This window comes from Colletotrichum aenigma (assembly GCF_013390185.1).
Source record: "Colletotrichum aenigma strain Cg56 chromosome Unknown KSG_Cg56_contig07, whole genome shotgun sequence".
In the NCBI taxonomy this organism is placed as follows: domain Eukaryota; kingdom Fungi; phylum Ascomycota; class Sordariomycetes; order Glomerellales; family Glomerellaceae; genus Colletotrichum; species Colletotrichum aenigma.
Genome location: NW_023500913.1, coordinates 4208616 through 4230599, shown reverse-complemented (window position 1 = coordinate 4230599; position 21984 = coordinate 4208616). Strand labels below are relative to the sequence as shown.

At 51.5% G+C, this 21984-nt stretch overlaps 8 protein-coding genes across 8 annotated transcripts; 2 read left to right on the top strand and 6 right to left on the bottom strand.

The window, feature by feature from the left end:
• Positions 1–896: 896 nt before the first annotated feature.
• RPT5 (26S proteasome regulatory subunit 6A) lies at positions 897–2444 on the bottom strand (the record flags this gene model as incomplete). The annotated part of the gene is made up of 4 exons (XM_037326669.1): positions 897–917; positions 968–1602; positions 1655–2070; positions 2128–2444. The coding sequence occupies 4 exons, from the start codon at positions 2442–2444 to the stop codon at positions 897–899; spliced, it is 1389 nt and encodes a 462-aa protein (XP_037175690.1).
• A 667-nt stretch (positions 2445–3111) lies between these two features.
• On the bottom strand, positions 3112–3855 carry CGCA056_v011422 (UPF0132 membrane protein; the record flags this gene model as incomplete). The annotated part of the gene is made up of 3 exons (XM_037326668.1): positions 3112–3166; positions 3215–3379; positions 3518–3855. The coding sequence occupies 3 exons, from the start codon at positions 3853–3855 to the stop codon at positions 3112–3114; spliced, it is 558 nt and encodes a 185-aa protein (XP_037175116.1).
• Positions 3856–8052: 4197 nt separating this feature from the next.
• CGCA056_v011421 (uncharacterized protein) lies at positions 8053–10588 on the bottom strand (the record flags this gene model as incomplete). Its single annotated transcript, XM_037326667.1, has 3 exons — positions 8053–9212; positions 9267–10434; positions 10490–10588. The coding sequence occupies 3 exons, from the start codon at positions 10586–10588 to the stop codon at positions 8053–8055; spliced, it is 2427 nt and encodes an 808-aa protein (XP_037175648.1).
• A 2472-nt stretch (positions 10589–13060) lies between these two features.
• On the bottom strand, positions 13061–13567 carry CGCA056_v011420 (uncharacterized protein; the record flags this gene model as incomplete). The annotated part of the gene is made up of 1 exon (XM_037326666.1): positions 13061–13567. One exon carries the CDS (start codon positions 13565–13567, stop codon positions 13061–13063), a length of 507 nt encoding a protein of 168 aa, XP_037175696.1.
• A 1704-nt stretch (positions 13568–15271) lies between these two features.
• On the bottom strand, positions 15272–15799 carry CGCA056_v011419 (uncharacterized protein; the record flags this gene model as incomplete). Its single annotated transcript, XM_037326665.1, has 2 exons — positions 15272–15398; positions 15498–15799. The coding sequence occupies 2 exons, from the start codon at positions 15797–15799 to the stop codon at positions 15272–15274; spliced, it is 429 nt and encodes a 142-aa protein (XP_037175024.1).
• Positions 15800–16654: 855 nt separating this feature from the next.
• Positions 16655–17090, top strand: CGCA056_v011418 (uncharacterized protein; the record flags this gene model as incomplete). The annotated part of the gene is made up of 2 exons (XM_037326664.1): positions 16655–16754; positions 16804–17090. The coding sequence occupies 2 exons, from the start codon at positions 16655–16657 to the stop codon at positions 17088–17090; spliced, it is 387 nt and encodes a 128-aa protein (XP_037175022.1).
• A 642-nt stretch (positions 17091–17732) lies between these two features.
• CGCA056_v011417 (uncharacterized protein) lies at positions 17733–19519 on the top strand (the record flags this gene model as incomplete). Its single annotated transcript, XM_037326663.1, has 4 exons — positions 17733–17811; positions 17874–18211; positions 18264–19122; positions 19176–19519. The coding sequence occupies 4 exons, from the start codon at positions 17733–17735 to the stop codon at positions 19517–19519; spliced, it is 1620 nt and encodes a 539-aa protein (XP_037175020.1).
• A 468-nt stretch (positions 19520–19987) lies between these two features.
• Positions 19988–21849, bottom strand: PUT3-1 (Proline utilization trans-activator; the record flags this gene model as incomplete). Its single annotated transcript, XM_037326662.1, has 5 exons — positions 19988–20502; positions 20556–20736; positions 20792–20967; positions 21029–21345; positions 21401–21849. The coding sequence occupies 5 exons, from the start codon at positions 21847–21849 to the stop codon at positions 19988–19990; spliced, it is 1638 nt and encodes a 545-aa protein (XP_037175273.1).
• Positions 21850–21984: the final 135 nt, after the last annotated feature.

Sequence of the window (21984 nt, the reverse complement as noted above, 5' to 3'; positions counted from 1 at the left end):
CCACACTTGAGGCGCTAGGGCATGACTGCCATCTTGAGGCCCCCTGTCCCCTCGATCGCCCTGGAAGCGACCCCAGATGCAGCAACGATCGGCCGTCCAAAACAAGGTCAACGGTCGACGTCGTGTTACTTGCGCCGCCGACAAGCGCTTCGAGGACGGATAACGGCGAGCAGGATAGCGCCACGCGTTATACCTCGCAAAACGCATTAAACCACTTGGCTAGCCATTAGCCATTTCGATTGGCTGCTTAATGCTGGAGCCTTGACTCTGGTGGTTGCTTGTACCCAAACAGACCGATGTGTACGTAACGGCGTAGTATCATGGCGAGATGAAGTAGTGAGAGCCTACAACAACCAAAGTAGTACGGAGTGAGAAGGTAACCTGTGCAGCCATCAAAGCCATACCGCTACCAAGCCCTTCCAGACTCTCACATGCGATCGTCATCAGCTCGACAAGGTCTCGCCTTGCGGTAACCTCGAGCGAGCGGCAACTCCGCGATGTTCCTGGCGTTTCGTCGATCTGGCCCCCATAGCACAAGCGCGTTCTTGCTGACACGCGTATCTTCTGGTGATCTTCGAGCTTTACGGCAGCAATTCGAGGCACTCTTCCATCTGCTTCGTGGTGTTGAGACGGGAATAGTGCCCAACATACTCGCCACTTGGCGAGAGGCCTCACTGTTCGATGGTCAGTAGACCCGAATGCACTGCAAACAACAACATCACAGCATCACGATCCGGATCATACTGGCTCGCCAACCCTGCTTTCCATTCCTATAGGGCCGCTTGAGTGTCCGTGGTAATCGTACAATGTTGTCTATCGCGTTCGAATCCTCTATGCCCCAATCCCGCCAGAAGCAATAAACCCAGATACCCAGCGGCATCCAACACTTGGATGGATTAAGCGTAGAAGTTGACCGTCTGGTGCAAGTCAGTACAATTGGAATCACATGGCTCGCTATAACACTTACGTCCTTCTTCTTGGCCTGCACCTCGGCAATGGCATCCACGTAGTGCTCGTGGCTAATCTTGTTCTTGCCCATACGCAGGGCAATCATACCAGCCTCCACACAGACAGCCTTAAGCATGGCACCTCCGAACTCGTCTGTGCTGCGAGCCAATTCACCCCAGTTGACAGCGGGGTCAACCTTCATCTTGCGGGAATGGATCTTAAGAATCTGCGCGCGGGCCTCCTCGTTCGGCAGGGGGAACTCGATCTTTCTGTCGAGACGACCTGAACGGAGCAGGGCGGGGTCCAAAACGTCGACTCTGTTCGTGGCGGCCAGGACCTTGATGCGGTCGTCTGACGCAAAACCGTCCAGCTGGTTGAGAAGCTCCAACATGGTGCGCTGCACTTCTCTGTCACCACTCTTCTCACTGTCGAAACGCTTCGTGCCGACGGCATCCAACTCGTCGATGAAGATGATGGCGGGGGCCTTCTCCTTGGCGAGAGCAAAGCAGTCTCGTACCAGCTTAGCACCGTCACCAATAAACATTTGCACCAGTTGGGGACCGGCGAGCTTGAGGAAGGTGGCATCGGTCTGCGCTGCGCAAGCTCTGGCGAGAAGCGTCTTTCCGGTACCTGGAGGGCCGTACATCAGAGCACCTGGTGAAGTCAGTATTGTTTTGTCCAACGAAATAGCGCTACCGCAACGTACCCTTCGGCGCCTTGATGCCAATCTTCTTGAAGCGCTCAGCCTCCTTCATGGGCCAGACAATAGCCTCGACGAGCTCCTCGATCTGCTTGTCCAGACCACCAACATCGGTGTACTTCTCCGTGGGCTTCTCGTCAACCTCCATAGCCTTGACTCTGCTGTCATATTCGGCAGGCAGAGTGTCGAGAATAAGGTAGGAATCCTTGTTGACTCCGATCAGGTCGCCGGGCTTCAAGGTCGTAGGATCGACCAGGCCGATCAACGGAAGGAATATGGTTTGCCTGGTGGAGGTCTTGATGACTGCCGACTTGCCGACGCGGGTGGCATCCAAATCGATGTTGGCGCCCTCCTCAGATGATTCGGCGGTCGGGTCGAGATCGAGGAGTTCAACGACGTTACCAACGAGGTAGGGTAATTGGCTGGTTGAGCATGCAAGTCAGTCATTTCGTCATCACCAGCTGGATGCAGGGGCATACCGGTTGTTGGCAATCTTGTCGAGGTTCTCCTTGATCTTCTCCCCCATGGTAGCCTTCTCGTGCGTCAACCGTTGCAGTTCGCTGCGCATGATTCTGGAGTCGTTCTCGAGCAGGCGTTTGCGGGTCTGGATGTCCTGGGTGCTGAGGTTCAGGATCTCGTCGTCCAGGATGTCCTCCTCGTCCTCCTCGGCATCCTTCATGTCGGCATCACCTTCAGCTGTGGGCTTCTTCTTGTCCTTGTCCTTGTCGCCATCATCTCTCTTCTTCTCGTTCTGATCCTGACGATCGAGATCCTCAAGATCCTCGAGGGTCGACATGGTGGCGGGGTGTGCGGGCGGACGGAATTAAAAGTGCTAAATTATCGTCAAGGAGAGAACAATCGCCGTGTCTATCGTCAATGCGTCAGGTGTGATGGCGATGGTGGGGGAAATGCCGTTGTTCGTCGTGAGGTGGGTGTTTTGTTGAGTCTGAAAGGGACAGCTTCCGAGCTGCGGTCGTGAGGCTCGAGCTACCTTACTCTCTCAAGGCAAGCAACAGTCGCGTAATCAGCCTGGCCTAAAGCTGCCCTGTGCGTTCAGCCGGAGTAGCCAGGCCGGAAAGCGCTAGGAGGAAAGTCCGACCGGATCCGGCTACTGTGCGCTGACTGTGCCTATACGATACTCAGCACTGTGTCTGCAATAGCAGGCAAGACCTAGTAAAATCAAGAACGAGCTATGCCTCTTTAGTCTCATGGAATGTTTTGATTTCTATTTTGCTTCTGAAAATTCGCCCAACGAATCGACACAAGAGATTGTCGCTCGCTATCGCATCTAACGAAATCCCAGCCCAATCTTGATGCAGGGCCAAGCTCCAGACCAGACATCGCACCCGTGGACGCTCTTCCATCTTCCACCGATTAAAAGGGTATATGATGTGCGCAAATGCATAAAATCAGTCATTACACAGCATAGCTGCCATCTTACAACAGGATGCTCCGTCATTAAATCATTCGTCGTCCAAGATACGACTGGCCAGCGCCCCGATGATGGGGACCTCGAACCTGCGACTTGTAAGCGCACGTCCCTGTTTGGGATGCTCATGAACATACCTATCCAGCGTATCCGCATCTTGGTATGCCTTCAGCGCCAGCCAGATCATCATGAAGACATCCCCGATGAAGAAGAGCCAGCTGAGAAATGCGGACCATGAGAGGAAGACCAAGTGGAAGATCATGACCGCCGTGAAGAGCAGCGCTGACTGCCACGCATGGAACCTGTGCCCCCTGTCAGAAACTTGTACACCATCTGCCACCCATGCACTGGAAGGCATCGCTGGGTCGGCCATGTTGCCATCCTTCGCGGCTCAATGCTCAGGACCTCGAGATGCCTCCGTCGTGTCCTATTCCACGTACCTCACATAGTCGCTGTTTCGCTCCCCAATCAACAACAGGATGGCGCCAAGTGGCGGGAAGGCCAGGTACGCCAAAGCGGCCTCGTAGTCCAACCGGATCCCCAAGCTCGTGTCAAACTCGCTCACGCCCTCCCGATGTGCGTCCGCCGAAGGGTACGACCCAGGCAGGCTCGGTTGCCATCCGCGCTGAGGCTGCGGGTGTTGCAAGGGCGGCGGCGAGGGCTGGTTGTAGGGCGAGAACGGTCGTCGGAAGTCGGCGGAGGCGCGCGGCGATGCGAGCGGCGGGGAGAGAGCTCTTTCGCGCTCTGGCGGGGAGGATTGGTACGGAGCGAAGTCCATCGTGATGCTCCGTCTCCGGGGCGCTTCTCGTCGGAGCGGGGCTGCGCTCGATGTTTGCTCGAAGATTCAGATCGCCGTAAAGGAACGGACGTCGAGGGTGCGACGATCAAAGCAAGTCGTGGTTGCGGGGTGTTCGTGTTGATGGTGATATGTTGTTGAGGAATGCGTGGACAGAGTACGAATGGAGAGGTACGTCAGCTGGCCGATTTGGAAAGCTTAGAAACGCGCAATGGCATGGCGTCAGGTACACTACCTACGCTGGACTCGAGGCACCTTCGTAACCTTTTTCCCGCTGGAGCTTGCGCCTCAAGCTTAATTAGGAGTCTTTTTCGGTCCGACGGCGCGTTCATGCAGGTCACCTGCAGCGGTCCTGTTAGTGGCTTGCACCCCGCAACCACCACTCAAATTGGAGCATCCCTCCCAACTGTCAGTCTGTCACTGAGGCACAATCTAAGACGAGAGCCAAACCCAGGCACATGCCAGGCTAAGAAAGTTCGTCTGTTTAAACTCCCGTCAACCAGCTATATGTTTCTGTGTTTTGGCTTGTTTCTTGACAGCAAACCAGAAGACACTATCCTGAGACGGACATGTATCTTCGGAAGGCTGATCCTTGTCATCGCTTGAACCGCCCCCTCTCATGTGGACTCATAGAATACACTTCAATGCTTTCTGTGAAAGGGAAGCGAAAGTAATAATGAGTACCATAAGCTGTGACAACGACCAGATTGCAGGTAGGTTCTTTGTGATCACCGCCGCTGTCATCGTCTTCTCTACCGGCATCGTCGTTATCGCTTTTATAGTTAAGGATTACCATAGACACATAATCGATAGGCGATGTCTATTAGGAAACCGAGCTTTCATACACAACGTGAGAGTTGCCGACCAACCACTTTATGCTGGCACGTCGAAGCTCCAAAATCACCTCCCTACCAGCAGAATGTCATGAATAAACTCTATAGTAGAGATCCGTCGTCTCCTGATAATACAGACTTTTACAGGAATATCATACACTCCCTCCCATCTACTCGCTCTTCTTCTCTTCAGCCTCAGCCGGCTTGCCCTCCTCCTCCAACATCGTTTTCCGTCCCTCCAGTGTCAGCCACAAGCTCTTGCTGCCAGCCTCCAAAGCATTCGTAAGACCCAGACCAGCGCTCTGGAGAATGTACACAAGCTGTGCTCTCAAGCCGTCCAGGCCACCCTCGATGCCACCAACCCACTTGACGCCCTCCACGTCAAACACGTCGCCCTCGACACGTCCACCAACGAGCAGCAACTTCTGTAGACCGTTCTGCACCAGCGGGTCGTAGTAACTCGGGCTCTTCTTCCTCGTCGGCGCCGGGAACTTGGGCGAGCTGGGCGAGAGAATCCTCAGCGCGGCAGCCAGGTGCGCAGGCGACACGGCGGGGAACACAAGCGCCGCCGTCGGTCCGCACAGCAAAGGCGAGATCTGCGCGTAGGCAGAGTCCTCCGGCACCTCAAAGCTCTTCATCGCCTCGTACGCCGCCATGCTCAGATCGTGCACCAGCGGGCCCTTGCGTCCCTGCGGCGTGTCGGGGTTCGCCTTGGCGACTTCGGGGTCGTAGAACTCGGCCAGCTTCAGGGCGACGTTGAACATACGCGTGCGCAGGACCTGCAGGTGAACGTCGCGGCCCAGCACCGGCGAGCCTTCGGGTGTGGCCGCATCGAGGGCGTTGTTGAGCTCGCGACGGACGGCGGACCACTCGTCTGCTGTCAGGTTGCTGTGCTGGAAGAAGAGGATGAGGGGCGTCGTGCGCAGGAGGGAGGTGTAGGTTCGGATGAGCTGTGACTTGCGGGTCTCGGGCGGGCGGGCGGAGGGAGGCTTTGTCGCGGGGACGTAGTCGGCGGGCATACGAGCAAAGGAGCTGCCGGGGCCTGCTGCTGAGGGGGCCGCGAGGTAAGGAGTTGTGGTGCTGAGATATCGTGCGATCGGGGTGGAGGGGGTCGCCAGCCTGCGCAGGGCGCGGGCGGCCTGTGTTGGTAACCGAGGCGGCATTCTGCAACGTAGAGTCAGTAAATGGGTCGCGGCAAGGATTTTGAGCGCATCGTACGTGTCTGGTGAGCAGGAAGTGCCTGTCCTGCCGCTGGATATGCTGGTGATGAAAAAAGTCGACGAAGCTTTCGAGCTTCAACTTCGATCGGACAAATTTCTGGTGGTCCGTGCGCCGTCATCGAGGTTGATTTGATTGGCCAATCAGCCATATCCCTTTGACTACTCGTCAACCCGATGATGTTTTCACTAATACCACCCCAGCGGAGAGCAAAGGCTTCTGAAAAGGGTCGAACGAAATGGGGAAAATTGAAGAATAAAGATGACCATCACTGAAATTGAGACCAGCTACACGGTCGCTCGGTATTTTCTAGGTGGTCCGGCATTGGTCCGGCCGTGTGGGGCCGCGTTTTCGGACGGCTGCCGCCTCGATCGTGAAGGGTTGAAATTTCATAATCCAATTGATGTTCAAGGTGCAGAATTATAAGAACTCCACGTTAAGTTATTCTTCAATCACTGAAAAAGAGACATGGGGCCTGTTTACAGAAAGGTTGCGGCCATATTGGTGCCATGCACCATTATGGCTCGGAAAGCTTTTTTCGTTGACTATGTAACCTATTTAAAGACTTAGAAATTGATCTCATGCACTCAAAGACTTTACGCAGATTTTTTCAATCATCGCACTCATTTCAAACTAAAGACATCTTTCTGCTACTTAATCTCCTCTATTCCAAAAGTAACCAACATGACTACCACCACCATAACAAGAACGAACATGACTGTCAACGAACGCTATTTCGGTCCCGCTACTAATTATTTCCTGGATAACTTGGAATTCGCTGATAAACATCTCCGAATCCGCGGCCGATGGATCACCCACCACAGCGAACGATTTGCCTCAACCCTTCTTGCCGCGTCAGCAGAAGGAATCGAATGGGCACGCAAGAAAGAAAGGAGGCTAACCAGCGAGTGTCTAAAGAGGACCGCCACACATAAGAAAAAGTTAGAGGAAGCCTTCAGAGACGAGGCTCGATACTTTGACTTAATTATCGAGCTTAAGCAGATCCTTCGAGAGCACTACCTACTAAAATACCTCGGCTGCCGCCGAAAAGATCTCACAGCCACCTTCCAAAAATACGGTGCTGTTGAGAAGGTCAGCGAGTTCTTCCGATGCGAGCACTTGCGTCGCAAAGGCATGACCTGGGGAGAAATGATCCAGGCTATAGATGAGGAAGAGCGCCAGCTCTGGGCATGGCAGACATCGCGCAGTCTTCAGGATATTAGTTGTTATGGCGAAAGCATCCTCGGACCAAAGCTAACAGCATCAGTCACAGAAATGGCGAAAGGCATTGCCGTCCTATGTGGCGAGCTAGACGGATTCGATGGTACAACTGCCTTCGAGTCAATGGTCTCCATCGTCCGAGAGAACACAGGAAAGTCTGATCGGGACTTCAATGAATACACGGCACTCCTCTGGACCGCATCCTGGGAGGAGCTGGCCAAACGACTCCGCAATGATAGATCACGGTTAGATCGGAGATTTGCCGGAGATCATAACAAGGCATTGAGGGACCTACTTGAAACAAAGATGGACGAGATGAATAGCCGCCTTTTCAAGAAGAACTTTGTAAGCATTAGGTTGGGCATCAGCTGGGTGGAGCCGACACGAGAGGCATGTGAAGAAGCCATCTTTTTTAGAGCTAGTATAGAGAGGTAAAGCAAGAATTGGCAGTGAGGATAGACTCTTCGAAGTACTTGACATCCATCACGCCATGTAACAAGGACGACAAAGACGACAGGGACAGTAGAGACGACAGGGACAGTAGAGACGACAGGGACAGTAGAGACGACAGGGACAGTAGAGACGACAGGGACAGTAGAGACGACAGGGACAGTAGAGACGACAGGGACAATAGAGACGACAGGGAATCGAGCAACAACCTGATCGGAACCAAGGAACAGTTGGTGTGATACAGAAAATACAGCTGAGGCGACCGTGAGGTTGAAGTTTCGCTGAATGTACGAATTATACACGTGACATAAGCACGACTACACTGAGTCCAATGCTCGTCAGACTATCTAAATACAGATGCTGGCTTGCCGCGCCATCGAAACGTCAAATTGACCCCAAGTTTCCGGCATCAGATCCCCCAACCAATAGAACTTTCTTCTGAAAGAATAACGAGTCTTCACTTCTTAGCAATGTTCAGGCCGTGGAGCTTTGCCTGCAGGTGTTCAATGGTATCACATGCATTTGGGCTCATCATCAAGTGACCGATACCAAGGAACATCTGAGCTTCGTCTGGGGTCATGTTCTTCATGAAGTCCATTGCTCCATTTGGGCTCGTCAGAGTGCGGAACAGCTCAGGTGTGATGGGGCCGTCCAAATTGTTGCCACCGAGCATCTTTTCGCAGAAAGTGAAGAATCGCTCAACCTCACGCTTCGGGACACCGCTCCACTGCAGAAACGAAGACTCGATCGCACGTGTCTCTTCGAGACCAAAATCTCCAGCGAGGTTGTAGTGCTTGGACAGCTTCGATCCGAGGATGTCTGCAGCATCAAATTGATGTTTCTGGCGGTGCTTCACCAACCGGTCGATCCACATAAGGACAAGGCGGCGCGTCTCCGACCCGGCCGGTAGTCTTTTGTTCTGCTCACTAATGGTACCCATGATGGTCTTGTGCGCATTGGCTTTCATCCATACGTTCTTGTAGACAGAAACCTCGGCCTCTCTCCATGTCATTCCGATCGTGTACTCGTGCGAATACGGGTTGGGGTCGTGGTGGAGGTATCGTTGGCAGTGGCCGGCAGCACGACTCTTTGCGGTAGCGTCCTCCAGAATCTTATCTGTCAATTTCAGAAAGTGCTGGAGATAGACGTCGTACGGCTCGTCCTTCAACTTGGCCAGGTGCCCTGGCCCTTTCATGTCCGCCCAGTGCTGGGCGAAGTATCTCATGATCGACGATCGAAGAGCCTCTGAAATACCGTCGCGAGTGACGATGAGGCCCTTCTGTTCGACAGGATAAGGGTGAGGAACCCATCTCTCGGTAGGGTAAAGGGGCACCGAGGACAGGCACGACACATGACGAGATTTGACGTAAGCATCGTATGGGAGCACAATGTGCTCATGGCCAACTTTTGAACCAAGAAGGTCAATCACGTACACGCCTTCTTCCGTCGAGACGCCTCTGATGTGGCAGCTGAGGATTGGGCGAGGCCAGAACATAGGATCTTTGCCTTTTGAGGTCTGGAACTCGTTGGTTTCGCGCGATATGTCGCCGGCAGTGGAAGCAATCCATTCAGCGTTGCGACTGAGGACGGTCATCTCGACAATCGCATCGCAGTGTGCTACTGCTGATCAGCATACTGTAACAATTGGAGATGAGGGTAAAGGTCACCTACGCGCAAGGATGAGGTATATCAAACCCTGAAGGTGGTAGTAGATGTTGTCGGTAGCGTCCCACGCTAAAAGCTTCCTCTTGACGTCCGGGTCCGCTGTTTTCAGACATGCCTTCCAGTCCAAACCTTCTCGACCAAGCCAGGGCCCACAAGCTGCGACTGTTGACGAGAAAACGGTGCGAGAGTTCTTCATAGTCATCTTGTCAGCCAGGTCTTCGGTCGCGGGCATGTCTCCTCTTCCATCTAGATTCATCGTCACTGCCGCATCAGTAAAAAGCTCGGAATAGGTAAAGCTCTGGAACTTTTGAGCCACCGCACGTAACATGTCGACGGCGCGGAGGAAGTGCTTTCGCTTCTGGCAAGCGTAATAGTGGTTGTTTGACCAATCTGCCTTCTGGCACTTCTCCGAACAATAGGCGCGCCTCATGTAGCGGAATGCCTCGACGTGGCAGCCTGAGCAGTGCCGCAACCTATTGGGTGAATTGGCACAGCGGACGTGACAGAAAGCGCACTTGTTCACATCAAGAAGCTCATGAAGATCATTCAACTTCGTACTCGCAGCTACTTGATGTAAACGATTATCGGAATCCTCGTCATGTCGTCCTTGGTAGATGAATCGAGTGTATCGAAGCCAGGCTTGCTTTCTGGGTAGTTCGGTTGCATCGTTCGAAGAGGAAGATGCAGGATAGGCACCAGGTACGGAGAGTTCATCGGCGGCGACGGGGGCCGAGCTGACTGGAATAGTGCCAGAGACAGCGAGTTGACCGAGAAGCTGGCTGAAGGTGCAACGGATGGAGAGATCAGACCGTTCGTGGAGAGAGAACGCAAACCGCGTCAGCCACCAGTAATCATGGGCGTTGGGGTCGCTTGAAATCTGGACGACACGCTGGAGTGAGGAGTTCGCGTAAGGCCAAAGGGCGAGTACAAATCGGCGGTTGTAGTCAGCGATACCCTTCTCAAGCTTTACGTCCGGAGAGACGACCTTTTCGTCATCGGCCGGCGTGGGAAGCGCAGCAAACATGCGATCGAGCGGGTCTCCCGGCTGCCGATCGTAGCGCTTTGAGCGGTCGAAGTAGTCAGGGAGACCATCCTGGAAAAGGTGGTAGTCAATCTCAATGAGATTTCGCCGAGCTTCTTCATCGAGGGTGTCTGCCGTTTTATTCCCCTTGCGCTGAAAACGAAGCCAATCATCAGTCTGAAGCCTTTAAACGTAGTGGAAGACATACCGAGTAGCCTGACACGTCGAGAACGCGCTCGAGGTGATGGCGGTCGGCCAGAGTGAACCAGGAGGGCGTGGGGGTCGGATACAAACCGCCGGAAGCCATCTCGGTGGCTTTCTGGACGGGCGAGAATAGCGTAAAGGTGGCGAGGACGAACACGTCGGGAACGATTTCAGAGAGGATGCGGGCAATGGGATGGCCAAGAGACGTGTAGCACGGCCAACCCGACCGAGGATAATTTGCGTTACTGTGTGGAAAGATTAAAGAACGCGAAAAGAAGTCACAGAGATTTTTTCTATGGTTGGGTGAAAAAAAGACGGAGAAAAATCATTCACCTGTTGTGAGGTAGAAGGCAGGAGCCCTCAGTGGTTCCTGCCTTTCTCACTCTTCATCCCCGAGTTCGGGTGGATCACAATGGGAGTCACGCAGCTGAGGCAGCAACTCGACAGAAAATTCGATGAAGTACAAAACAAGTCCTTTACCTTTGAGCTCTGAAACTCAGTGATTCCGCGTCAGATCAACGCCGGCAGCTCTAGGTCGGCTGGGCCACCACCAACCCTTACTCTGGCCGACCCCTTCATGAGTGTGCTTTGTCTGGTCGGCCTTTCCTCGTTTCGCTGTACAATCGGCCTCCAATTCTGTCAGAATAGCCACCCTCCGATCGTTCCAAGGACGATACGTATCAAGCCATTGCCTCCATGTCTTTTCCACAAACCCCTTTTGAGACCCATCACTCAAAATCAGACGGCCGTCCTCGAACTGGCGCCTCAACGTGCCGAGTATAATCTTGAAGATGCCGACCAAAGCTCCAGTTTCCCAATTCCACGGGTAACCTCTTTCAGTCTGTCGTTTACGCCATGCTTCGGCTCGCATGAAGTACTCAAGCACCAACTCAGGGGCAGTTTTCGACACCGCGTGGCCTTCGTTGGCCCAGATTCGCTTGTGCAATCGAGCTTGTTCTTCCCTACTATTCCTTGACATAGAGACCATAATCTCCTCGAAGTTGATTTCTGCTGTTTGGATATCCTTAACGGATATGAATGTCCCTCGTTTGTTGCCGTCGTCGTCCAAAAACGTTGGAATACAATCAGCCATGGCGCAGAGGATCGGCGGGGAAGCTGCAAATGCTACAAGATCATGGATTCCAGCTCCCAAATCTTCAGCCATACTCTCAAAGTCGGATAAGAGCGCCCTCAATACATCTTTCCTGGAGTCCTTATCATTAAAGCATAGGATCTTGTGTGCAAAAATGCCAAAGCCGTGATTGAACTCAATGGTGTACCGGCATGTCGACGCTTCGCAGTTAGGGAAACCACACCAGCGCCAGTCACAGTCCGGCGTATTACCCAAATTTCGGAGCTCGCGGTCCTTGTAACGATTTCTAATCTTTCGACGACGAAGCAAGATGTTGTAATACGCATCATGTCGATGATTTCGAGTCGATCCTTCAAATGCAAAATTCGGAAAAGGGGCTCGGGCACGCTTGTCCACGACTTCAGTGGTGAAATCTGGAGGTGTTTTCCAGCTGTCATCCAGGAAGGTTTGAGACATAAACCACTCCAGAGCAGGACCATGCTTGCTATAGTCCAGTTTTGGAACAGGTGGAAGCTGCTGCACTTGTCTCAGGTCCGGGGCGGAACGGCTGCTTCGCAGTGATACATCGCTTCCGCTGCTGCTGGCTTCGTCATCTGAGCCCCAGTCTGACAGGGCCAGTGGAGGTGAAAGTTCGAGGCTTCCAAGGCTTCGGACGCTTCTGAGGGAACGTAATGAGGGTGATGAATGCGCATCTCTCTCCGAAATTAGTTCAAAAGAGCCATCAGGATCACTTAGAAATGACCAGTCATGACTGTCATCCATGGCGGATGATGAAGATGTCTCATGATAATCCCGTCTATTTTCGCCTTTGTCGTCGAGTTGTTGATTATTTTCAGTGGGAGGATTCGGGAAAAAGAAAGAGTTGCCTTCGTTCTCGGCCATTCTGGACGTCGTTCGAACAAATTACTGGTGATCGAATACTCTGGGTTACGACTGCGATGCTGATCATCGGATTCTGATGCGGTAGAGAAGCAATAAGAAGATAATGGTTCGACCATCTAAGTTCTTCTTGGACGACATGGCTTCATATATAGGCAACCATATCTCTCAGGACATATCACAACTGGCTTCACACAATGCCATTAATGATGAACAATGCTCAGTAGTCGTTCTTTCATGACGCACCCGAGGCCTGGTCTCTGTGATACCTGACCATAGCTCTTGCCATAACAAAGGTCCATGGATAATGGCCTGGCCAGCCAAACGATCCCATGGGATTGGAATCAACTCGATTACAAGCTTGCAGTTTACAGTGTCATGTGGAAGAAAGCATACGAGAGACGTGCAGGCAGAGGGACATGATATGCGACGAAAGTTTAATATGTGCAACTTTAGTGACGTTTATTCAAAGAAGCCTTTATCACAAGTTGAAGAATTCAGGCTTTCAAATACCGAAAGAACAAAGGAGGGTAAGGGCCCGAAAAGCTTCAAACCCCAGTAGACCTGACCTGCAGGCTACTGGATGAAGTGGACGCTGCTTGCCTAGTCCAGATCTGATCCCTTGTTGACTTTATACCAGCTATCTTCCAACTCGCCGTTATCGTCCTCCAAGTCTGAGGCCTTCTCTTTGCAAATTCCCTCTGAGGGTGTGTCTGCAGCCTGGTCCGCACCCTTGAAACCATCGTCTCCGTCCAAATTATTAGTAGTAGCGGCCGAATACAAAGCTTTAGTGGTCTCTCGCTTGCGGCGTCCGGCCTCATCGGCCAGTTCTTCGGTCCGGCGAGAACGGGCCTCGTAGCCGGCCACCAGCTGCTTGACACGGCCGCCCCCAAAGGATCCAACTCGAGCAACTCCAGTGTTGTCAATTTCCGAGTGCTCATAGACGTCTGGGGATCCAATGGTATTGCTACGATTATTGATCTTAGACTTGTTGGGATAGGAGTTGGAGAAGTCGGCCGGAGCATCGGATGGCTTGCTATCCTCCAACCATTGCATGCAGCGGGCATGGTATCCGGCGCCACCATGCATGTTCTCGAGAGTGTCTGACATCGTGTTGGCTGTTTGTGAAGAGTTTGTGTTGAGTTATGTTGATGGTATGTGTTGCTTCAATTGATTCAGTTGGAAATGACTTGCTTCTGAGACTTGAAGGAAGACGAAGGCAGGCTGGCCCATTTATGTAAGTTCTAGATGAAATTTCACACTTGAATCAATGAACTTATTTGGTCTGTAAAAGACCAAGTTGTTGAATAGGCTGTTTGTTGTCGTTCTCAGAACAATGAAAATGAATATTTACCAATTCAAAGAACACGCTTCTTCGTGCACCGCGGTTTCTGTCTGGACACAATGGGCGTAGTCCAAGTGCAAAAGAACTAAAAGGCTACCACATTAAATGTGGTGAAGAATGTTTTTGCTCATAGAACATAAGATTTGGGGCCAATATCGTCAAAAGATATCAAAGGAAATGGGCCTCATGCGTATTTGACAAGCCAAGGTCTCAGAATGAACTCCCTTGTTGCCTCAAGCCTACAATCCCGAGATAAGTTACAAAGACTAAGTTTCGATGCTAGAAATTTGCAGCGTTGGAGTGGCGAAGAACTTGGCTGTTTGAAGGAAATAATCGACATCTGTCTTCCGGGTACCCATTCTTCACAGTCTGATTCTCTAACAGTCTTTCCCATGCTTATTTCATATACCTGGAGCGCTCTTAAGTACCGTAAATATGACGAGAAAAAGAGAGAGCCCATATGTTGGCTTGAGCTAAACCCATCGTCAGACCAGAAAAAAACTGTTCAGCGAAGTTTGACAGTCCGACTATGCGCAATTGTCTGGGAACTTGGTGTCATCCCATCCAGAATCGTATTTCAACCGCTCAGCATTCAAAATTCAATAAGACGTACGTCCCTCAAAGATCACTTCGCAACTCGCTTGTTCTTCCTGTTGGGATGCCTCTGTTCTGCACGCGGTGAAGTCAGCCTGGAGAACGTTGTCGATCGGATGTGAGACATGCCGAAACCATGGCAGAGTCAGCCAAGTTTGAAAGTGGCTGGCCGGTTACAATCCGGGAACAAGAAAGTACTGGATGTTGCGAGGGAAGCCGCTGTGACAACCGATAGACGAAACAAAAACAAAACCATTTTAGGGAGCAGAGAATGCCTTGTGGGCGACACTAAGAACATAAAATTTAGCCATGTGAAGCGACGTAGGTCGGAATACACGACGTTAGACCAGCTTGGCCGTGGCGCCGAGGGAAGTTTGCTTGCTTGTTCATTCCGGGGGCTTACGCGCTGGGTAAGACTTCATGCGATGTGGCGCTTTGGCGGACATGAACACATGCGCTCTTCCAGCCACGGCACCATTCCGTCTGGTTGAAACCAAATTTAGGTACCCCAAGTCTGGTCATGCCAGCGCTAGGTGGCCGGCTCGGGTGCGAGAATATCGTCTCAAGCATTGGGGGTGAGTGTCACATCGGAGAAATGGCAACGAAAGGATTTCACACGGCCCCAATGTATGCGCAGAGGTCGAAGAGCAAATATTTCCAATTTTAAGCTTATGACAGCCGGATCGCCACATAGGGCGTACCCCATCGAGATGCACTTGGCGTCAGTAAAGCGATCGACTCTTGTTTGCCCTGGTTAGACCGTGGCACATGTGCTAGACCAGCGTGACCAGGAAAACCACAGCAACGTAAACTTCCAGACGTTACTGACGCCTAGTAATACTCGTTAAGATACGCTCAAAAACCTCGCCCAAGTCTCAGAGGTCGATATTGCTGGCCGGCCGGGCCAGATTAGCCCTCCAATGGTGCTTGTTGATGGGGTCCTTCTGATACAGGTTGATCTCGAAGAACCTATCGTGTATGTCACATTTGAAGTTCTTGAACCTGAAGGAGACGGGTCAGCAGGCGCATTCTCTGAAGTCCAGTACCGTCCAATGCGAGAAGGATTCGCCGTGGAGGGAGGAAGGAAGAGAGGTTCCATACGAATTGACCTTCTGGAAGTTGCATTGGATCAAGAAGTCTTCAGCAGCCTCGACATATGAATGGGTGCGATCCGCAAAGTTGACAAAGTATCGCTTGCTCTCTAGCGGCCCACAGTTGACTTGACGCATCAGCTGGATTGCATAGAGAGGAGTCCGGTTGGAACTATCGATCTTCGAAGTTTCTTCTATGACTGTCGGCTGGCCGTCGTTGGCCCAGGCCATGAACTGAATGAACCTAACCTCATGATCGGTACGCAGAGCCTTGTAAGGCCTGAGGGACTCGCAGCAAAGTAGTGCAGACATGGCGTCGACTTGATTGACGTTCAGGCACAGAAATAAAATAGTTCGGAGAGACTTGCTGGATTGTGGAAGGAAACGAAAGCGGAATCCCTCCAATGCCATTTAATACGAATTCATGAAAACAGCATTTGAAATTACTCGGTCTGTCAGGACCTGGCCACAGACACCACGAAACCACTGCCATCTCTGTTGTCATTGGGCATCGCACATCAGATGAGGCCTACAAGAAATGAAATTTCACAACACATGAAGACACATGTGCCATGGTAATCGAGAAGATAGAGTTGAGGCCTATCATTCCACGCGTCCAATCATACTGGACGCTTGCCATCTTGCTCAGAATGTCCCCGGCAATAAATACCTCCCCAAACCAACGTGCTCATTTCCCGGATTTCTCTCCCTTCCCCACGGCCGGCACATGTTGTGCGAAGCCTGTCACTCCTTTCCACAACCTTCGTTGCCGACCAGATCACTCTTTTTTTTGCTTTGAAGCTTAGCCCTTGAACTCTTGTTCTTGCCATCACCATCTAGCAGGCTTACCACTCCTTCAACTCTTTCTTGGGTAGGCCTTAATCTCAAGTTCAGACCCCTCAGGCTCGACTGGTCTAGGGTTCTTTTATCATCATCATCATCAGTCTCTCGAAACCGTTGATCCTCTGTGGGTCCAGACCGGTAGTGGAGGGCCACTCGAAGAATATGATTGGAGTACTGCGCCTAGCTTTCTCCAGCCTGCTGGGCATATCGATGGGGAGCAGGAGAATCATGGGCAAAATAGAACGGAAGTCGAGAGGAATTTTATTCCTCAACAGTCCTTACCAGAAACACACCAATATCCTGGTAATAACGACTATCAGGACGATGCGTCCGCTGAGGAAGCCATCGGGGTCCATGATGGAGAGTCTGGCCCTTGGCGATGCGATCAATGTCAACGTGTTCACCAGAAGCGATACCTTCTCAAGTAGGTCCCTTCCGAAATTATCCAAGGAGTGATTTAATTTTGATTGAAGCCGATGCATCACGAAACACGCCAGACAATTCAAGTGCACAGAAGAGGGTTGCTCTTCAACGTTTGTTTACAGGAAGGATCTACGCCGCCATCGGGAGGACAGACATCCTGAAAGCGTGGAGGGTTTCTCACCTTACTTCTGCCCTCACAATGGCTGCAAGTACTCGGAAGGGAAAGAACGTGGGTTTCCCAGGAAATACAATCGCGATAGGCACGTCCGCACACAGCATCGCAATCAGCCCTTGGGCTAGTAGAGTCAGACTTAATGAAACGGAATGCCAGGCATAAACCTTTGACCCTCCAAAGTACTGTGACTCGAATCCACTCCATGCCGTCAGCAACACCCAACCTTCCCGCACGGAGAACGAGCGCCATTAACCGCCGGCACCGTCGAATTGCCAGCCCCAACGGCCAGCTGCGCGGCCCAAAGCCGCTAGCGCGAGCAGCGCAAAATTTCCAAGCGAGTTTGGCGGAATCAGAATGCTGTGAATGGCCAGCCTTGTGCAACTGCGGAACTCGTAATTCAGTTGGGGGACTGTGGTTTACGCTAGCTAATCTCACCACGAGAGTTAGGCTCGATTTTTGCTCCCTTTTTGTCTTAGCTGTCAGCCCCAGCTGTTCAGCTACCTCATCCCGGCCGGAAGCTATGAGGGGTCTTTCAGATGATCTGAGCTGTGAAAGGACAGAAAGTCTGCGGCTGTATGCCGGAGATTATTTGCGTCCGGAATGTTGCGACCTGACATGGTGTCGATCTCGCGGAGAGCTTAGATATAAGCATGTCTGTCTTCCCCCTCCCGGCAGATGCCCCTGCCCAGCTTTTCCCCTCGAATCGAAAGCTTATACCCTGGCAGACTGCATCTCAAGGGTGATCACACGACCATAACTTGGCAGAGGGCCAGCCAGAAGGGCATCGTGCAGAGGATCCCCACCATGGCCAACATTGATCAAGACCTTTGGGTTCCAGGTAACTTGACCTGGGACCAGCTAAACTTCCATAACAACTGCACTGGTAGGTATCCACCTAATCTCTACAAGCTATCATCGCGGTGATGTAGCTCACAACGACAATAGCATGGGGTCAATGGCTTGGAGCATTGGTGCAACCTGACCCTTGGGACCCAAGTTCGACACGCGGAATGAGCATGGAACTCTCGATGATACTCTTTCTCAACTCCATCCCCGAAAGTTCCAGTAACTATACCAGTCTGACTACATGGTACGCAGACGTATCTTCTTTCTTCGCCTACAACATGATGCACACTCCTATTCCCAATGCCACCTCCCCCAAATATTATCAGTTTAGCCAGCGATTCAACGATACCATCCTTTGGGGCCCGAAAGAAAAGTGCGAGGCCGAGTTCTGCAAAGCTGTCGGATACACAGGAAGCCAGGATCTATGTGGCATTGGCGTAGGTGTCTCTAATGTGCGTTGGTATTCAGCTTGGGCTGATGTGTTTGCAGGTAGTGGTGTCCTACTTCCTCGAAGCTCTTCTCGGGACGATATATCTTGTTGCCTTCACCGTTCATCAGTCGATCCGATGCTTCAACAGAAATACGTACAAGAAGAAGAGACAAGCTGGCCAACCACAGACTATCAGCGAGCGAATCCTTGACTCTTTCCGCGGCTCCTTGGACATGTTCCTTAGCGGCGCTATGCTGATTGCTGTCGCCATGCTGGGGGCGGCGCTGTATTCCAGCATCACCAACAAAGAGGAGAGAGAAAAGGTCAATCCGGATCTGCCTTCAGGCGAAGCCGTCTATGAGATGGCGCTCTCTCTAATTGCCTCCAACTTCTCGGTATTCCCGGTCATGCTACTCTATGCTTTAGTAAAGCATGATGGCCATCGGAAGTGGCTTCATCGCGCTGTGTTGTTCATTCTTTGGGGCCTGAGCGCATCTGTAGTCTACATGGCGCCGAGAGCCGAGGTAGACTATGCAGAGCGCAAGAGTGGCCATGCGAACTTTGACTGCGACCAGCGCGGCTCACAATACTGGCACGTTGTCAAGGCGACCCAATTCCTTGTCATAGGGCTGCCTCTACTCTGGCTCATCATCACCATATTTCTGACCACAGGTTTCAAGATCCCTGGCTTGGTCGACAAGCCCTGGGTCAAGACATGGAGGTCAATTTGGCGCCTTCTGATTGCGTGGATCAACCTCTTTCTCATGTGGGGCATTCTAGCCTACTTCACGCACTTCAGACAGAAGATTATTGATGCGGCGGGTGGTCTCGACAAGAACGATAAGTGGACATTTGGTCAGGTACTTGCCTTGGCCGCCTGGGTTCCAGTCGTTGCAGAGCTGTTCTACATCTTAGCTTGTAAGTACTCACCTATTGATTTGAGGAACCATCGGATGCTGATGTTATTGCAGTTGGCCTGGAAGACAGTTTGTCAGGGCATATGCCCTCAGATTATCACGCTTCGCTTGTCGGAAACACTGTCCAGGTTGACCCAAGTCAGGAGAGACCTCTACTTCATAGGGACTCGACCTACGATATGCGACATGCCTCAGTCTACAGCCAAGCGACGATGTACGATCTCAAACAAACTTCGACAAATGCCTCATCGGCTACAACACTCGCTTCTCCACCAGCATCAACACCTTCGACTCAAATGGCATGGCACGACCCGAACTATCAACCATTTCAACAGCAACACACAACAAATGCACAAAGACATCAGAGCTGGGACCCGTATTACCATACTGGGTGGTAGGAGAACTATGCGAAGGAGCCATACTTGCTTCTAATACAGCTAAGAGGAACGAGAGGCGGAACTATGGCATTATGTACGATACGTTGCAAACGAAAGCATGGATCCTAATGTGACGGAAAGCATGAATAGACGAGAAAATGAGAGCTGCTTGTACACTAGAAGTTCGCTAATACTAGGCAGTAAAATACACTTTAAAGACAGTCATATTACTCGTGATCCTCGCTGATGACATTTGGTCGGCCGTAAAAAGTCCTTCGTCCTTCATGTATGGATGCATTGGATGGCGGAAATCGCGATCAGAATCGAAACGACCAGAAGGACAAGGGCATGGCCACCATGTACCGAAACCAGAGCAAAACGCAGTCAGGACAAGAGTCAAGTCACATTCAAGCCATGGTTTCATCCGAATTACGCTGCAAACTTCCACAAATATCGGGCAAAAGGCCTCTATAAGTCTATTATTCCGGGCTACTTCCAGAATTGAGACAGATCCAGCATGGCAAAGGGTAGATCCGCATCGTCGTGATTACCCATCTGCTCCACAATGGACAAGAAGTCATCAGATGATATTCCGATACTATCAAGAAACTCGGCGTTATTTGGTGTTTCTGGTGCGCAGACTAGGGGCTGAGGTTCGCTGAGCGTAGTAATGGAAGCCAAATCAGGTCCCGCGGTTGAAGACTCCCAGATACTTGGGAATGGCCGCAGTTGAAGCGATCGTACAAGCGGCCTCGAGGGTTGAACGTCAGGCTGATTAACCCGCATGGCAAATTCATTGAAAAGAAATTCCAGGTGAGTCAACTCAGCTTTGCGTACTTCAGCCACGGAGTTGCCCTTGTGGATCATGTCATCCAAGATTGCATGTGCTTCTCTGCCGTGTGCTGGCCCGTCTATTTCGGTTGTAGACGGAAATAAGGCATTTGCAATGGTGAGATGAATCGCCGCACCGTATGCGTACTCAAGATCGAAAGGAAGGAAGACTTCTATTGTCTGGTAAGTCTGATGCGATTTCAAGAAGTCGCCTGGAAACGCTTACCAATTAGAGTGTCCTCTCCGGAGAGGATCTGGAGTGTCTTAACTGCAGACTTGATTCCTGTTGACATCAACGGGATAAGCGGAGCCATGAAGCCCTCCATGTCCGGTAGTCCTCGGCCAAAATGGTCGAGTTGTTGTTTGAGCGCTGACAGAAGTAGTGGCCGTGTGGCGATAACCACGCACTGGGAATTGGATGTTAGCAGCGAAACCACCAGGTTGGGATTGGAGCGACTGCACTTGATGATATAGAAGAGTAATATCTCTCGTTCCTTTTGGCATTGTGTCCACCGAGTTTTGGAATTTGACACGAGTGATCTTTTCGATCTCCTGGGCATGTCCTGCCAGAGTGTGTAGAATTGACTTTGTTTCCTCAAGGAACTTGCCTAACGGCGTCTTTTCAGATTTGTAAACGGCTAAATAAGCCATTAGCCGTGAAAAAACTCTGCAGATGATACTGGCTGCATATTGACTAACTGTTGATGATGGAGGACAGCAGATGAGATAGCTTTACTCTCAAACCCAGAGTTGTGTCCTGAGGTGATGCCATGCTGGGCGGATCGAGCAGAGTTGTAATGTCAATATCCTGAGTATTCATCGGAACGCCCAATGAGCATGAAAAGTGGCGGTCCATGATGTAAAGAGTCCACCACAGCTTTCGACAGCGGGCTACTGTGTCAGATCCCAAGGCTTCTTCAGGCAGCTGGGTGTGGAGGCCTTCCAACTGGGCTATCCGTATTGCCTGGGCAACCTCGAATGTGGGAATGAACGTCAGCTCAGTCTCGTCGAGGAAGCTGTTTACATACATATAGCTGTGCTGACTCTCTTTGATAAATTGAGTATAAGTACAGACCGGCTAGGGCCAGAACCTCGATTGCAAGAAGGCTGTCCTTCCACAACAACGACGGATCAGGCAAAAGTGACATCGCACGAATGAAGAACTTGGAGCCTGGCGGCTCTTTGGGGGTTTTTGATCTCGAAAGAAAGGCTTGCCCAAAGGACAGGACTAACAAAAACTGAACAAACCACAGCCGCGACTCGGCTACTTTTTGGACAGGATTACCATAGTAGAACTCGTTGACATTTTGGACGAATACCTCGTCATCGAGAAATTGATAGTTCTGGCCAAGGTGAAATTTCACTGTGTTATATAGATAAAGAGCATGCTCGATGGAAGGAAGACCTTTGATGTCGGGTGGCTCATCTGCGCCTGCAGCACTCCACTTTAGAGTATATATTTCGTCGTTGAGGAAACTCGGCGCACTGAAGGGAGTTTCAAGCTGGAGGTTCTCCGCCATCATCAGGGTAAGTCGGGCGGTAAAGGACCATGTTGAAGACGGTGCCAGCCAGACTTTCAAGACCTCATTAGCTAATCTCAGGTGCAATACGACTGGAACAAAGAGGAATTACTCCAGTTTCTTTTGTTCTGATGA